This window comes from Thrips palmi, unplaced genomic scaffold (assembly GCF_012932325.1).
Source record: "Thrips palmi isolate BJ-2018 unplaced genomic scaffold, TpBJ-2018v1 HiC_scaffold_16, whole genome shotgun sequence".
Taxonomy (NCBI): domain Eukaryota; kingdom Metazoa; phylum Arthropoda; class Insecta; order Thysanoptera; family Thripidae; genus Thrips; species Thrips palmi.
In genome coordinates this window covers 11,378,393-11,391,763 of record NW_023144625.1, presented here as the reverse complement: position 1 = coordinate 11,391,763, position 13,371 = coordinate 11,378,393, and the positions used below count along the sequence as shown (strand labels likewise).

At 65.3% G+C, this 13,371-nt stretch overlaps 1 protein-coding gene and 1 non-coding gene across 10 annotated transcripts in view; one reads left to right on the top strand and one right to left on the bottom strand.

Annotated features, from left to right (window-relative positions):
- Positions 1-4,144, bottom strand: part of LOC117643186 (trichohyalin) — a 36,128-nt gene extending 31,984 nt beyond the window's left edge. For 8 of the 9 annotated variants that reach the window (XM_034381926.1, XM_034381928.1, XM_034381922.1 and 5 more), the window contains exon 1: positions 2,976-4,144. In XM_034381926.1, coding sequence (XP_034237817.1) covers positions 2,976-3,944 — 969 coding nt within the window. In that variant the 5' untranslated portion in view covers positions 3,945-4,144. The remainder of the gene's footprint in view (positions 1-2,975) is intronic. The other variant, XM_034381924.1, reaches the window with a different exon arrangement.
- Positions 4,145-6,185: 2,041 nt separating this feature from the next.
- Positions 6,186-6,258, top strand: Trnav-cac. The gene has a single exon. It is a non-coding gene; the product is annotated as a tRNA-Val (tRNA).
- The last annotated feature ends 7,113 nt before the right edge of the window (positions 6,259-13,371 follow it).

The window sequence follows — 13,371 nt, the reverse complement described above, 5'->3', positions numbered from 1 at the left end:
CCCCTCCCCCCTCCGCGCCACGGTTCGTCTCCTTCCGGGCCTTGAGGACTCCGAGACTCCCTCTTCCGCTCCGCCGTCCCGCCGCCCGCCGCCCGCCGACGCGTTGCCAGTTAGTTGGCCGCCTCTCGCCGCGCCTCCAGGCGGCTCCCGCGGCAAGGAAGAGAACTCTCGCGGACGGCGCTGTCCAGCCGGCACCACACGCCCGCCCCGCCCGCACCTCCAACTTCGTCTTCCGCCCCCTCCCCTCCCCTTCTTCTTTCTTTGATCCGAGAGCCGTCCCCGATATTACCCGCGCCCTGCAGGGCCCTGGCCAAGGCACAGTGGGCCAGAAGACCGGTGGAGCGGCCAAAATTCTAGACGCGTTTTGAGCTCCAGAGTCGCTAGATGGGTCTCGAACCGAACGACCCCACCAATGGACTGCTCTCCGAACGAGGAATCCATTGGTGGGGTCACACGTTCGGTTCGAGTCCTGCTCAGCGACTCTGGAGCTCGAAACGCGTCTAGAATTTTGGCCGCTCCACCGGTCTTCTGGCCCACTGTGCAAGGCCCTGGACGGAGAGTGTCGCAGTTCGGAGTCGGCCGAATCAGGTTGAGACGACGCAGATCCTATACCTCTGCCTCATTTCCTTCTGCTGCCATCATCCAGGCTCGGATATTAGTATTGATGACGCGATGAAATCAGGTCGCGAGGATAACCCGGGGAGGGGGGTGAAGATGTCGAATAATTCAAGATTCGAAATGCTTGAATACGAAGTGACCGACCAACCGCAGTGCGGACACGGCTGCGGAATTACAATCACAAGGCCCCCTCCCCCTGCAGGGTGATGCCGCCCCCTCCCTTCCCCTCTGTCTCTGTCTTTCTCTGACGCGCACACACACACACACTTCATTAATTTCCACGACATCAAACTTTCATCGGGCCGGGCAAGCGGCGGCCTGGGCCAGGCCACCGCACAGTCTCATCGGAGGGTGCATCGGCCCCGTCCAGAGCCGTCGTGCGCGCTGCCGAGTTTGCTGAGTTGTTGGCCCCGCCGAGGGCTCACCGCTCTACTACCTGACCCCAGAGAAATCTGAGACGCCCTGCAGCCCCGCCGCCGCCGCCCCGCCGCCCGCAGCATCCCCACATGGGCCTGGACCTTGCACACTGCACGCACGCACGCTTGCGCGAGTCTTCTTTTTTCAGCAGCGTACCCGCATTGTATGCTCGGCCACGCTATTTGCTCCGGAAAGGGAAGGCGAGCACACAACAGGGAGAGAGAGAGCTAGGGCTGTCGGAATGCCGCGAAAGAAGAGAGAGAGCGACGGCGGGGCGCGACAAATGGACCCACTCCGCGACGTCGCGACGCCACATTCCCCAAACTCGACGCGCGACGCGATGCGCCGCAGACTTCCCCCGCGCGCCATTACGTGGCGCGCGCCTCTTTGCACACGTCTTTGCTCCGCGCGTCTTTTTGTTATTCAACTTTCTTGCAGTGTGCTCTGCTTGCCCGGCCTCTGTTGTGTGCATAGTGGCTGCCGACGCCGTAAGCCTCCCTTTGTGCGGGGGCGCTGCCTGCCTGCCTGCCTGCCTGCCTGCCTGCCTGCCAGGCACTGCGATTTGAGTGTCTTCCCGCGATAAGCCCTCAGAGGCACCGGCCCGGCGGCGGACACTCGCACGCTCGTTCAGGTGCGCGGACAAAAGGGACCCGGGTTCAAATCCCGGTCGAGATTGTGGACCGCCTTTTTATTTTCAGGTGCGCGCAACGAGGGCAGATGAAGACGCGGCGGAGGAGGTTCGGGCGGAGAGGGGGGGGGAGGTTGTTGCCTGCAGCATGGCGCGGGCACGCCTCGGGCACGCCGAGGGCACGCAGCGGCAGCTGGGGCTCCACATCCGGCCGCATGTGCGTCGTCCTGCGGCTGCAGACGGTGGAGGGGGGAGGGAGCAGCCCTTCGACGGGGTCCTAAGTCCCTCCGAGGCCGCCGTGTCTAACGACCTGCCCGGCCAACTACCGGCCCCATCCGTAGTGCACGTCGGCGTCTGCAAGCTGTTCCCATCCAAGACGCCGCAGCAACCAAAACTTTGCCGGCAACTTGAAAACTACAGACTGAGAGCGATCCCCGAGTAGTATCGGCACCTCTCCGTGGCGGGCCGCCACGCCGCCATGCCGCCACCTTAGTTCCGCCGGCACTTTATGGACCAGGGTACTCTCCGCGCGAAAACCCGCGGACGAGGCACCTGGGCGACGAACCGCCGCGGCGCCTGCGATCCAGAGCATAGTCCACCTGGCCGACAGGTGTGCCCGGCGCGCTGCCCCCACTCCGGGCTGTCGACGCCGTCCTCGTCCTCCCGCCCCTCGCCGCCCTCGCCGCGCTGGTCGTGGCGCACAGTGGGCCAGAAGACCGGTGGAGGCGGCCAAAACTCTAGACGCGTTTTGAGCTCCAGAGTCGCTAATGGGACTCGAACCGAACGTGTGACCCCACCAATGGATTGCTCTTCGAACGAGGAATCCATTGATGGGGTCACACGCTCGGTTCGAGTCCCATTTAGCGACTCTGGAGCTCAAAACGCGTCTAGAGTTTTGGCCGCCTCCACCGGTCTTCCGACCCACTGTGTGGCGGTCCTCGCAGCGACGACGCCAAGGGGCAGACGGCAGCGCCATTGTAATATCCGCTCACACACGCAGACACGCTGCACACACTGACTGGCGGCGTTGCCGCGTGGCTGCCAGCAAAAGGATAAAGGATCCCGGCGCGGTAAAGCGCGACCTACGCTACGCGCCGCCACGACCGGGCCGCCACCGCCACGCGCCTCGCGGCGCCGCGAGGCTACGCGGGGCCCGACGTCATAAACACAGCTGACCCGCGGCCCCACCACGCCCCGCCACGCCAGCCACACAGCGGCCGGCTGTCTCGGCTGTCACTACCACTACACTACAGTACGTCCGGCAGAGCCAGGCAGTGCCTCGGGCTCTACGGGCTCTACCCACGCCACCCACCTGGTTCTCCTGGGTGAGCAGCCGCAGCTGGTCCGTGATGAGGGAGTACTTGGCCGACTCCTCCTTGCGCAGGGCTCGCTCCTTCTTCAGCTCGGGGCTCCAGAACGTCTTGATCGAGTTCATGGACGACCCGAGCTTCTGGTTGGTGAGCTCCAGCTCCTTCTTGAGGCTGCCCAGGTCGCGCTGCAGGTCGATGTTCTGGTGCTGCAGCTCGCCGAGGTAGTTGGTGCCGGACGGGTCCATGCCCATGCCCATGTGCGAGCGGTGCGGGTTGGGCGACTGTCGCGCCGAGCGCGCGCTGGGACCCATCCCCATGGACATGGGCCCGCCGTAGAGGTCGTCCTCCAGGTAGGCGCGGTCCAGCGATCGGTCCCGGTGGTGGGACTGTCCCATGGAGGGCCCCATGGAGGGCCCCATGCCCTGGCCCATGCCGAGCCCCACGCGGTCCAGCGACCGGTCGCGCATGAAGTCGCGGTCGTGCGCCATGTCGGAGTGCATCATGCCGCCACCGCGGTCCAGCGACTGGTAGCGCGTGGCCATGGCGCTGCCCTGGTGCTGCGAAGGCCGCGACGCCGAGCGAGATCGGTGGTGCGCCGAGGCCGACAGCCCGCGCCCCCGGTCGTCCATGAGCACGGGGCTGCCTAGATCGTCGTGGTAGTAGCCGCCGCCAGGTCCTCCCGGTCCGCCGGGCACGCCCCCGGGTACACCGCCCCCGACCGCGCCCACCCCCGAGTGGTGGTGGTAGCCTCCATGCTCGGGCGAGCTGTTGCCGGAACGGCGCCCCTTCCTCGTCCCCAGCGGCGACCCCCGGCTTGACGTGGCCGCCCCGCCGCCGTACGTCCTGGAGGGCGACCGGTCCACGGTGGGCAGCTCCGTGCCGCCGCCCCTGCGGGCAGAGCGTGGGGACCGCGACCCGCTGCTGACGGGGCCTACGCCTACAGGCGCCGGGCCATATGGGTCGCGGGACATGTCAGGCCCACTGCCGTGCTGCGCGGGCTGCGCATCCCCTCGGCGCCAGCCTCACTAGACAAGGCTGCGTCCGGGCCGTCCTGGTGGTCCTGGTGCCGCCACTCACACCGTGGCACGCAGGGCACGCACGCCTGCCACAGTGACACTCACGCCGCGACGCGCTGCGCTCCTCGTGCCCTGCGCCCTGTCCTGCGTAGCGCCCGTCCACGGCCTGACTGCGGCTCGCCTCCGCCTCCGCCTCGGTCGCCACCCTCCCCTACACCCTCCCCCAGGCCCGCCCCGGCCCGCCCCTGGCCCGCCCCGCGCACTGATCAATGAAGCCGAGCCAAGCCGAGTGAAGCCGAGCGTCGGCGGAGACGCCCGAAGCGAACGCGCGACCGCCGAACGGGCCCGAGCGGCCCGAGTCCCTCGCCTCTACTCGGTACGGCTACGGCCTGCACGCCTCCAACGTGCTCGTGCACCTCCCCAACCCGAGATCTTTATTTTCGCGCCAGCACACCCCCCTAGCCCTTTACCCGGACCCTACCCGCCCCCTCCCTGCCCCGCGCCACGCCCCCTCCCGCTCCGCCCGCTCCGCCCCGACCTTCGCCGAGATCACGGGGATGGCAGCCACTTCCGGCAGCGAACGCGGAAGCAGGCGGGGCAGGCGTCGTCGTCAGCGCTGCACGGCGCTGAGTGTCTACGCGCCGCGCCCCCGCAGCCCCGCAGCCCCGCAGCCCCGGCATGGCAGACCAGGTGGCTGGCGGCCTGGCGGGCAGCGCGACGCCCCCGCCCGCACGGTCCCGCCGAAATCGGCACGGCCCGCGGCCGTCACACGATACACTGACCATGGCGACGCGGGGTATAAACTTCCACGGCAGCAGCGGAGGTCATCCGTCTGCATGCCTTAACCGCCGACCGCCCGATGAGTAGGCCACCCATCGCACGCTCCCGCGCGACGGGACCGTCCCGGCCGGAGTGGCAGGCGCCCTAGCGCCCTCCGGTCTCCGCCAAACCGCCAAATTGGCTAATTGTGTTCCCCTCCGCCACACTGCACCACACCAAACACGCCGCAGCGCGGCACGGCGGCCCTCCACAACGGCGACGCGCTCATCTGCTCAGCCGCAGAGGTCTTTCATTAAACAGAGCGCCAAGCGGCGGCGCTACCCCACGCCGCCAGTGGCCGCCAGCCGAGCGGCGCTACCCCGCGCGCGCGGAGACGCTGCAGTTATCGACCGGGCGGCTAGCTTCCCTCTGCGCGCGGGGTATCGCCAAGTGCACTGCTCGGAAACACGACCGCGCTGTTCGGTTTTCGTCGTCGCTCGGGTTGGGAGTGTAGGGGCAGCGTCACACGCACTACACTGCGAAGCACAGGCGAGGCGGGGCGGGACAGCCGCACGGTGGTTTGTGGAAGAAGCGGAAGAAACTCTCCTGGCGCCGACCAGGGTTTCATGTCGCCGCAAATGAAGGCAGGAACATGGTTCCCGCACGCAAACCTAGCCAGGCCTCTGGCGCCTCTGGCTGGCACTGCTTACAGTGCAGCGCGCTGGGGAATTCCCCCGCGCCGCTCGCTGTGGAGGCGGACGCGGCGGACGCGGCGGACGCGGACGGCCGGACGAGGGGGACGACGCCGACGTGTTCGCGGGGGCTCCGTCGGGCAGAATGTCTGTCTCTCTCGCACTCACGGGACGTTCCGTAGGGGTGCGAGAGAGACAGAGTGACGGCCGCTCTGCGCGGTCCGGCGACATGCATTACGCATCCGCCAGGCGCGCCGCCGTGTTTCCTGCACATCAGCATGACGGCCACCGCGGGGCGGGGCGGGGCGGGGCGGGGCGGGGCGGCCAGCCGACTGGCAAGGTCACAACGGTAAACAGAAACACGTGGGGATCCAGAGATCCAGCGCCGCGGGCCGCGAGAGCCGCGAGCCACGGGGGAAGAGAGAGAGAGAGAGAGAGCTGCCTTGTTTGCCAGCAGGACCCCGCGGCGTGTTGTGTCTGCGTCTCTGTCGCTCCCGGAGGCACGGAGAGAGAGGGATTGTGCCTCGTAGAGCTCGGAGATGGGCGGCAAGAATAGGAAAGGGAGTGATAAGGGAGAGAGACGGAGAGAGGGGCGGCGGCAGGGAAGGCCAGCCGAGCCGAGGGCGCCCCGCCCGACTGGCGGCAGCGACCGGCGGCTTGCCGGTGGGGACTGCGGGAAGGAGAGGGGAGGAGTTGCCGCGGTGGCGGCTTTATGTTCGCTGCCGGTGGAGGCGACTGTACGGAGGTTTCCGTAGTGTAGTGGTTATCACGTGTGCTTCACACGCACAAGGTCCCCGGTTCGATCCCGGGCGGAAACATATTTTTTGGCGGTAATTTCAAAACGAGTCGTTGGAAACCTTTTCCCAATTCTAGTTATTTGGCCAGATTCTCTAATTGATTAACTTTTCCCTGAGTCAGTGCATAAACAGTTTATTTCAAAACGTTACTTTTTCAAAACATTTTGGAAAGCACAGTCCGAGCTTGAAATAAGCTGCAGTTCCGAGCCTGCTATTTTAGCTGGGTTTTCCTTGTGACCTGAGGCACCGCGCGCACGGCGCGCACGGCAGCTGGGGCAGCTTGCCCTCCAGTCAAAAGTCGCTGTTTATTACCAACCCCGGGCCAAACTTGGCCCGTAAGACAATTATTATCCAGTGCTTTTAAACTCGGGGCAGTACAATAATTTTAACAGAGTACACCAAACTCTGGTGCCGGAGCGTCGCCCCTCTCCTCTGCGCCGAGCCCCTCTGAGCCGGGACGGGACGGGTCTGCCCTGCCGGCCCTGCCCTGCCTGCCAGGCCGGGCCGCCCCGCCGCGCCCCGCCGCCCGCCGCCCTCACCCCCTGCCCCTACCCCGACAGCCTCCCTTCGTCGGGGACCCAGTGCGGGCACGGCCACGGCACGGCCACGGCACGGCCACGGCACGGCCACGGCACGGCCTGTACGGCCCCGTCCCAGCACTCCAGGGGGAACACTCAGGTCAGTTAGGCTGGGTAGGTACACTCCCAAGAAAAACTTCTCGCGCCCGTTGCACTTCGTCACTCAGCCTCTCGTGTCTGCGAAGCCGTCCTCGCGGGCGACTGTACACACTGTACACGCGGCATGTCTATGGCGTGCGAGGTGTGCGTGGCGGTGCGTGGGGGGTCCGGCCCGCGGCAAGGACGTCCGAATTATTTCAATCCGAATTGATTAATTACTCGGCAGAGGGTATTGGATTGTGGGGAGGGGAGCGAGGGCATGCAAAATCCAGCATGTATGGCGCGCGAGGGAGGCATGGAGGGAGGGAGAGTTGGGGTATAGTTTGATCCCAGTTGGCAGGGAGGGTGGAATAGTTTGATGGCCGCAGCGAGCGGGAGGGAGCCGAGAGGGGGGAGGGGGGGTGCCGGGCATGAATGATGGCAGGAGGGTCAGGAGGCCGCCCGGGGGCGGGAGGCGCGGGGGTGGCGCGGAGGAGGGCGGTGGGGGTAGCCCGGGGCGCCGTGCCGCGCCAGCCCCGGGTAGGGGTGCCATCGGGGTGCCGGGCGGGAGTAGGGTTGCCACTCGGTTGGCCCGAATTGCAATTTCCCAAGAATTTCCAATTTCAGGTGCGTATACGCTACGACGGCGGAGGCCGCGCGGCGTCCGGGAGGCGCGGCGGTGCGCGGCGGGGAGGAGGGGCACGGCGTCGTGGAAAAGTCCCGGAAGAGCCCCCCGAGGCCCCGTCCGCCCCGTCCGGCCCCCGGAGCGCGACGCGGCGGCACGCAAATCAGCCGGAAGTGGCGGAAACTCGCCCTGGCCGAGCCAGTACCCGCCGCCCCGCCGCCCCGCCGACAAGTACGCCAAGTTCCCACAGGGTGGTCACCTCACGCGGGGAGGGGGAGCCGCTACACCCTGGGGGAGGCGGGCACGGAGGCAGGGCGGCACTGCCTCGGCACTGCCGCGGCAGGGCATGGGGAGCGCAGAATTGATGTGTGCGCTTGCTGCAGCCAGAGGGGAGGACTGTGCGGTGCTGTGCGGACGAGGGGAGGCAAGGGGTGGCGTGTGAAAAAACGTGGAGGCCGAGGGGCGGGGTGGAGAGGGGAGGTGGAGTCGGGCGTGCCGACACAGAACTTCCTTCTGCTAAACAGCGTCGAGCAATCTGAAAAATGCTTGAGAAAAACTGCTTGGCGTCTCTAGAGCGGCACGCATAAAAGGTGCGGCCGCCCTTGTCGGCCGAAACGCCGAAATCGTTAAAACTTGACAAGAGTGACAGGTGGCCGAGGACGGGGCTGAGGGCTGCCGTCGGCTGCCGTGCCGCCCGCCCCGCCGAGCGGCCCTGTCGGCATGAGCCCCCCGTGGCCGCCGTGGCCGCCCCGCCAGCCCCGCCCCGGGGCGCATCCGCCGGAAACGGCGTCCCAGGACAGTCCTTCCCCGCGCACTCCATGAGGGCTGCAAACTAGAAGAGAAGGACCCGCCACCACTTTTTTCTGCGCCGATTCGGTTGAGATCCAGCGGAACGCGGAACGCAGAAGGGTGAAAGCAGGCAAGCGGGGCGACGGCGCGACGCCGACCGGATATGATAGACAGTTTGAGGCGGCGAGGCGCGGCCGAAAATTCGGCGGTCGCGGCGACGGAAGGAAGGACGGCGTCCACTCGGTGCCGCAGCGTTTCCCTCTTTCCCCCTCGATTCTCGGTTTCGAAAAAACACACCGACGGTTGGCCAAAGCCAACACGCAGCGCGGATAGTCCATGAGGCAGCTGTATGGATGGCTACGGGTGGGGAGCTGCGGCGAACGGCATGGGGCTGGAGCTCGTATCGTAGAGCCTCCACCGGCCTCCATCCACCACCGCCAGGGCCTGCTCTGCCTGCTCTATGGGCTAGAGAGAGAGAGAGAGAGAGAGAGAAGGTAATATTTTGCGCGCTGACGGGACGTGCGCCGCTAATGCATGGCGGTTGCCTACGTTGCAGGGCCTGTGCCGCGCCACGCCCCGCTACGCCACGCCACGCCGCGCCTGCCAGGCAGCCCCGCCCCGCTGGCAGCCCCGGGGCCCCAGGGGATGGAGTGGCGGTGGCGTGGAAGGGTGCGGCACCCCAGCGGCCCAACCCCTTTCCAGCCCTCCCCCCCCCTCTCCGCCCCACCCCCGCGCCGCCAGGCCTACACTCTCCGCACTGCCTGCCTCGCCCTCCCCTAATTTCGCCGTCTCTTTGTCTCTCTCTCCCTCTCTCTCGCGCGCACTCACCCCCTTTCTAGCAGTGTACTGTATGTTTATGTCCTCCAATTATTCATCTTCGGTGCAATGGGTGTCCCCTCTCGCTCTCTTGCGTCTCAGGGTATCGACCTGCCCCCTCCCCCCCCCTCTCTCTCTCCCTCGTGTACTCACTCACAAAACTACCCCGTCACATTAGTTCACATAATTTCGCACGAAATTTCCCGAAAACTTGCGTGGTATGGTTTTTGAATGCCGGGCGCAACCGCTGGTGTCTCACCGGGACGGGCGGCAACTCTAGCCTCTCTCTCTCTAGCCTCATGACTCTCCACGCCACCCTCACCGGGACGGGTGGCATCTCTAGCCTCTCTCCAGCCTCATAACTCTCCACGCCACCCTCACGTCCAGAGGATCCAGAGGGCATTCCAAATTATGAGTGGATCGGGGCATTATTTACCTTGCCTAGCCAGCCGGCCTCCCCGCCCCTCCTCCCCGCCTTCCCTTGTAGACGCGTGGAATGCGGGTGTCGTGCGAAGGTTGCCGGAGGCGGGAGGGGGGAGGAGGGGGAGGGGGGAGGGGGCAGCAGCCCGGTCCAGCCCCGAGGGTGGGTACAGTCCGCACAGCAAGCAGAGGGGGAGGCCACACAATGGTCGTGCATTCTTCTGCTTGGCGTGGCGTGGCGGGGCGGGGCGGGGCGGGGCGGGGCGGGTGGGGCGTGGTGGGGCGGGGCACGGCGGGCCATCCCAATCAACAAGTTGCACCGCGATGGATCAGGTGATATTACACACCGGCTGAGCCGCGATGCGGCGCACAGGTCCGGCCTCGGCGCGGAAGGGTCTTCTTCTCCCCCGAGTCCTCGACGGCGACGTCCCTGCCGCGAGGCGCGACCGCGGCGCACGCACGGCGGGGTGCTCGGCACCTGTCCGCCGGCCGGCCGCGGTCGACGCGGGCCTCGCGGCCAGAGGTTTAGTTTTCCCCGCCCCTGCGCGCCAAACTTCCAACTTTGGTCGGATAATTGCTGGAGTGGCGCGCCATGCCGGCCGCGTTTAATTCGGCCAAGGGCTGGAGCCTTGCTGGGGCCTTGCTGGGGCCTTGCTGGGGCCTTGCTGGAGGCTGGGTGCGCTAGAACTAAGGCCTTTGTTGCGTGCTCGACGAGGGTCTCAGGCGGGGAGGGCGAGGCGACCCCCAAAACGCGCTCCAAATAATTGAAGCTCCTTCACTGCGCGTTCTCCTTATACCTGTCCCGCTCAATCAGGCCCACATCCTGTGCGACGACGACGACGGCGACCTGGCCGAGGACGCGGCGACACGGCCACCGGAAACGCATTATTTGCAGGCAGTGCAGCAGGCAGCGTTATTCGCAGTGCAATTAGAATGCCGTTTATGGAGCGAGTCGCACTGCTCTCCGCGGCAGCCGTTATGGCCTGATGTCTTCATAAGATCGACACAGGCCACTTGCCAGCACAGTGTAATCAAGGGCGGCACGGCGTAGCTGCGCTGCGACCCGCGGCAGTTGCGTGGCTCCTCCGCGTCTCCGGGCAGGTCGCCGCAATCCACGCCGTCCACGCCACGCACGTCTGGAGCACCGCGTCGCGGCGTCGCAGCGTCGCGGCGCGCACTTCACACCCCTCTTGGAATGTGGAAGGACGAGGGGCACTCTTCTGCGACACTCGAGGGCATCCACCACCGCGACGCGCTGCTTCGAGTGCCGCAGGAGGGGGCCGCCTCGTGAGAAGACTGCCGGCATGGCATCGTCATAAGTACTGTGGGGTCAACCCGGTTCGTCAACTTTCATGCTTTCGCGCTTTTTGGCGCGCAGCGGAGGTTTTGGCTCCGAGTGTCCACGCCTGCCGAGGGATTGTCCGCGAGGGACTGTACCCCCTCTACTCTCGCGCGGGCGGAGCTGATGCTCTGACAAAAGGCGGACCAATACCGGACGATTCAAAGAAATGTTAAACGCGGCGTGAAGCTGGCTGTCTCTCTGTCCCTCTCGCTCCTCTTTCTCTGCGCGCGCGGCACAATGAGAGCGACAAAGACACAAAGACGGTCCAGGTAAGCCGGGCACAGCGTGGCACGGCCGACCCGCACAGGTTATTGTTCGACTCCGAATGGCACTTGCTGCAGCAACGGGCTTGCCCTGCTTGCCCTGCTTGCCCAGCCTGGACAGCTTTGGTAACAAGAGACGCGTTGGCACTGCGAGTCTGCCTGGACAAAGTCTGCTCCGCACCAACTTTTTCCAGTCATATATTTCAGTGAAATCGGCCGACGGGACGAACCCCGCGCGGTGAGGTTATGTTGACCAAACCGAAACCTGCCAGATGTTCAAACCAACGGCTGGTCAAACCGGAAGACCCATGCTGTTCCCGCCACACCAGCGGGACAAGTGGTCCTTGTTTCTAAAAATAATTCCGGCAGTGTCAACAACGAGCCCCATGTCGGCCATGCCCGTGAGGATCACGGTGAGCGTCTCTCGCGTGGAGCAAGCGACCTTTCGTCGCGGGGACTGTGTGCCAGGACTGCTGGGCCGCGGGAAAACGGAAAACCAATACAGAAAATCCGCCGGGGAAAAAGTTCACCCACTTTCACACAACACAGAGAGTCGTGCAAAAATCCTTGACCCGTTTCGCCTCTCGTTTCACACTGCACTGCGGTGCACGCGGTGCAGCCGGTGCAGGCGTGCAGCGACCCCGCGGAGGCCAACAGCCCCGCTATGCCGGACATTTCATTTCATCATGCACTTTTTTCTTCTTCCTCGCCTGTGGGCACCTTCGGGTGCACAATGAAGCGAAAGAGGGACAGACCCCGAATTTCTCCGGTGTATTTATTCTTCATCAGTCACGGAGAGAGAGAGAGAGAGAGAGAGAGAGAGAGAGAGAGAGAGAGAGAGAGAGAGAGAGAGGTGAAGGACAGGCCGGGGGACAATCACCAACCACCCCGTCGACAGCAGTGTTGCCACATTCGACGGCCAACCCTCTAGTACAGCCAACGGGTTTCAAGGACTGTAGGACCCAAGCAGATCCAAGGTACGCTTGTCAGAGCATTGTTGGCCTCTTTACTTTACCTAGTATGTAAGCCTCAATTTTTATACATTACACCTAGCTGGACAAAACACGAAGGGCCACAATTTAGATTCCCCTAGTTGTCCTTCTGTGTAACTAGAGCGCGCAAATCCAGGCTCCCCGCGCCCTGCGCTCTTATTACGACCGCAAATGGTGAGAAATTCAGCGCGGGCACGACAGTGCTGCCCTATTGTGTGCCCAGGCAGTCCAGGCGCTGTCCAGTGCGCTGTCCGGGCCCCAAGGCCGGGCCTGGCCGTACGCCACAGTGTACCAGTGCGGCAGCGCGGCCCGGCCACCCTCCTCGCAGCCTTGGCCTCCTTGCATGGCATTATGACATTGTCTCATTCAGCGAACCGTTCCGGCAGCCTAGCAGTGTGCCTAGTGGTGTGCCTAGCAGTGTGCCTTGCAGTGTGCCTAGCAGTGTGCCTGCCTCCAGCACTTCCAGCAGGGCGGGCGCGGACCGCGCGAAGGACCGCGGCCGTGACAATTTTACAATTCAAACCTCTGGCCGTTTACGCCCGTTGGTTGCGGTGCCCGTGTGAGTCGGTCCATCCGAAGGCTGGTCTCGGACACCGCCTTCGTCGCCCTGTCTCTCTCGCACTCGGTGGAGCGCCCCGTCGGGCCTTAGGGGTGCGAGGGGGACAGGGCGACGGAGGCACTGTCAATGACACTGTCATCCCGCAGACGGCCTTGCCGCGGATGAACGGCCGGCCGTCGCTGCGCTCTCGCTGCAGGCCGCGATAGCCGTGAACATGGTCTGCTTCCAGGAAGCGGCGAGGCGGCGGCGTGGCGCCAACCGCAGTGCCGCAGTGCGATACAAAAGCGCCCCGAGATTACCGAAAACGGCGTGGCGCGGCGTGGCGGCCAGTGCAGCCCACCAGAATGCGCCTCGCCCGGGGCCCGGGGCCGAAAACCGTGCGAACCCCACGCCACAAGAGCGCCCGATTTTATGCCTCGAAGCACCACCAGCACCACCGGCTCGCCCACGGAAACATTTCTCGGCGCGCATTATAATCGGCAAGGAAAATCAGTCAAGCAGAAGTAGGGTGGAGCAGGGGCGGCGGGTCCAGAGTATATGGTCCAGGGCGGCCGGTGCGGAGTTAGGGGCCAAGGGTGTGCGTGTGAAACACCAAGGTGCGCGGAGCGGCGTGGAGAGGGATCATCACGTCGGCGGCCAGCGCCCCCCGGCGCCCCGCGACGCCCCGCGGCG